The sequence below is a fragment of the Halictus rubicundus genome, chromosome 11 (assembly GCF_050948215.1).
Source record: "Halictus rubicundus isolate RS-2024b chromosome 11, iyHalRubi1_principal, whole genome shotgun sequence".
In the NCBI taxonomy this organism is placed as follows: Eukaryota; Metazoa; Arthropoda; class Insecta; order Hymenoptera; family Halictidae; genus Halictus; species Halictus rubicundus.
Genome location: NC_135159.1, coordinates 12,427,142 through 12,430,500, shown reverse-complemented (window position 1 = coordinate 12,430,500; position 3,359 = coordinate 12,427,142). Strand labels below are relative to the sequence as shown.

The window sequence follows — 3,359 nt, the reverse complement described above, 5'->3', positions numbered from 1 at the left end:
TGCTCAATTTTCAATGTTTTCTTGGATCTCTACTTTTCTGGAAACCCGAAGTCTATCCTGATTCCACGGTGCAAGTTGATCAAGATTATTTGTTTGTAATATTCCGTAAATGAAGTTTGTGCACGGACGCAGTTCAAATTTTCCCGCGCGGCCGGGGGATTTATTGATTTTGCGCGTTGCGCGCTGCGCCAGTGTGACGATCACCTGCCAAGCCGAATGCACGCGTGCCGAGTGGCCTTTGAAGCGAACGGAGCACGTGCGTACAGTTTTAACAGAAACGTGGGCAAATGTTCAAGTATTCATCGATCGGCGCGTGTTTTCCAATCTCAGTTGAAACATAATTCGTTTCGCTCCGTTTTCGGTGCCTGTGACACCAAGTTCTTCCGCTCTAATCGTCTCGACGTGTTCCTAACCTATACGCCAGCGAGACTGCGAAGCTTCTCGACGATGTCGGCGAATATAAAGATCGGAACGCACGATGGTTGTTTCCATTGCGACGAGGCGCTCGCTTGCTTTCTTTTGAAGACGCTGCCCCGGTACAAAGACGCAGAAATCGTCAGGTGAAACATAGTTCTCATTTCGGAGCATGTAGACCGTACTTCAATCAAAGCGCACGTGTAACAAGAGGCGGTACTTTTGAAATTGATCGCGCGCCTGTTCCTTTAAATTGGATGTACAGACAGCGGGAAATTTAAATCGACTAGATTTGGTATTCTCATTTCTACTATCATCATTTCTACGATACTATCATTATTGCACTCCGTTATTTTCCATGTTTTTAACTATTACCTCCGGTGGCGGTGCTTTTGTTTATCGATCTGTCGATAACAATTTGCTACGAACTTTCACGTTCTGCTGTGCGCAGGGACACGAAGTGTTAAATTTGCTTTTAGATCACGAGATTTAAGTATTTTGAGTACCTGCGATATCGTAGTTGACGTCGGTCAGAAGTATGACCCTTCGACGCATCGTTATGATCACCACATGAGGTAGATATCGATATTTGCTACTGTAATTTGCTAGTAGAATCATGGTTTGTTAAGTCCATTTGTTTCACGAATCAGAGATTTTAAGGAGTCGGTGAGCACAGTGATAAAGAAACCTGGATACAATTGGAAAATGAAACTGAGCAGTGCCGGTTTGATTTACTGCCATTTTGGCATGGAGATTCTTAAACTATTATTACCAAACATGAGTGATAGTGACATAGAACAAATTTTTAAAAGAGTTTACGGCACATTTATTTATGAAATCGATGGCATAGATAATGGAGTTCCGATGTTTGATGGAGAGCCTGAGTAAGTGGTCTATCTTATAAATATTAGAGTCGGTAGTTTGGGTGTTTATGTTATTTTTCTTTCTAGATATCGCATTGTAACCGACATATCTTCTCGCGTAGATTTTTTAAATGCCCCGTGGAATAGCGAAGGCATCGATGTTGACCGACAATTCTTAAAGGCGGTGGAGCTCACTGGCCAAGACTTTATGCAGCATGTAAATCGTGCAGCGTACGTTTGGTTGCCAGCTAGGTCTATCGTGGAAGAAGCTATACAAAATCGTTTTGAGGTGATTACTGTTAACACATAGAGTCATCGGTAAAATTAAGTGGGTGTCTACATAATTTTGCCCCTGTCTGTAATTGTAATTTTGAGCAACACTGTTGCCAGCTTTGATTGGGTAGTATGTAGAGGCAATAAAGATTTGCAGGTTGATCCGAGTGGGGAGATCATAGTGTTGTCTCGAGGAACAACATGGCAGGAGCACTTGTTCAGGATAGAGGAAGAATTGAAATTAGAGCCCACATTGAAGTACGTAATTTTCAAAGACAAAGAGTATCGAGTTCGAGCAGTTCCAGTAAAGAGCTCCAGTTTTGTATGCAGGTATACATGCAGCGAATGACTTGATTCGTTCAAGCAGGAAGTGAAAGTACTGTTCGCAATCTGAGTACACGATATTGTTTTGTAGAATATTTTTACCGGAAGCTTGGGCCGGTCTGAGGGACAAGGATCTAGAAGTTGCCAGTGGAATCGAAGGCACCATGTTTGTGCATACAGTGAGATTCATTGGCGGACATAAAACCAAAGATGGCGCGATTATGATGGCACGCAAGTCGCTCGAAATTGCAAAGGCGGGATCGAGTTAACCGCAAACTTTGATTTTACATTTATTCAGTGACTAGTACAATTGCATAATAATCATCATGTATCGTATGTTTTGAACACTGACTGCAATGAAATTAAATATTTTCAGTCCATACCCGACTCCATTCATTTCACTAGCCCCCTGGATGGAAAAATGTGGTTTTAATCGAGACAGTACGCTGGAATGATCCTTTTCAAAATATTCGATAGGATGATAGCGAACCATATAGAATATTAAATCGGGATTCAATCTATTTCCTTTTTTATGGCAGACTTTCTCTGTCTTTGTGCTGCGCCGCCGAGGCTTTGAATCGTCGAAAACTCGTTACCCGGTTTCCGAAAGAGCCTCGGTTAATTCGTTTTCCCGATTAAATTCTAAGCCGACGTGTATTTGTTTTTCCGCTAACGCTTTTATTCCACACGGAACAATAAAAGTTAGTCGGGAGCGTTCCATCAACTTGACAATTCTGACATAGCTCTTTTGTTTTTAACTATCTTATTCATAGCAATGAATTCTGATTTTCGCAGACTACCTTCGAAAATCTTTGAGAAATTTCAGGAAGAGACGAAAGAAAAATATAGTTTGCAGTGTAAACGGTCCCCGGTAACGGAAGTAATCAACAAACTGCATTTATTCTCGAAATGAAGGAATGCCGTAATCGCGCAAAGATCTGCGATCTAATTAGAGTTCGCGCGATTACGCTGCGAAATTCTGGTTCCAGCGGAAGAAAATTCCGACGCAACGTTGAAGTTTCTTTTAAGCCCCCGTGTCGCGATGGCATGATTAAAATACAGTTTACGAAAGCGACGAGACTGTCGAGAGAATTTCACTGCAACGCAACAATTTTGATTTCGTATAAAGTAGATAACGAGATGAAGATCCGCGCCGAGGTGGAGGGAAATTAAACGCGGCCCGTTGAACAGGGTTGATTATCAATTAGGAATTCCGTGATCAGTTCCCGGAGCAGTCCGGGCTTCATTATCAGGCCCTTGCCCGGCTTTCTATCTCCATCCTTCCGGGGTTGCGGCCGATGCCATGTTAAAATTATGCGACGACACGTGGCCGCGGTTCAATGAACGTGCTTGACACAGTGTCGGGGAACTGTGTGCTCGATGATGTGCTGAAAAATGGAGCTAAAACACGGGCTGATAAATTTTTCATTAGGGGTAATCGACGGCAACTTAAATATTCAAGTTTGAAGTCAAAGACACGAACAA

The 3,359-nt window shown here is 42.5% G+C and overlaps 1 protein-coding gene across 1 annotated transcript; it reads left to right on the top strand.

Moving 5' to 3' along the window:
• Positions 1-203: 203 nt before the first annotated feature.
• LOC143359050 (MYG1 protein C27H6.8) lies at positions 204-2,254 on the top strand. The gene is made up of 6 exons (XM_076796700.1): positions 204-560; positions 894-989; positions 1,065-1,298; positions 1,365-1,566; positions 1,708-1,880; positions 1,966-2,254. The coding sequence occupies exons 1-6, from the start codon at positions 217-219 to the stop codon at positions 2,141-2,143; spliced, it is 1,227 nt and encodes a 408-aa protein (XP_076652815.1). The 5' UTR covers positions 204-216; the 3' UTR covers positions 2,144-2,254.
• The last annotated feature ends 1,105 nt before the right edge of the window (positions 2,255-3,359 follow it).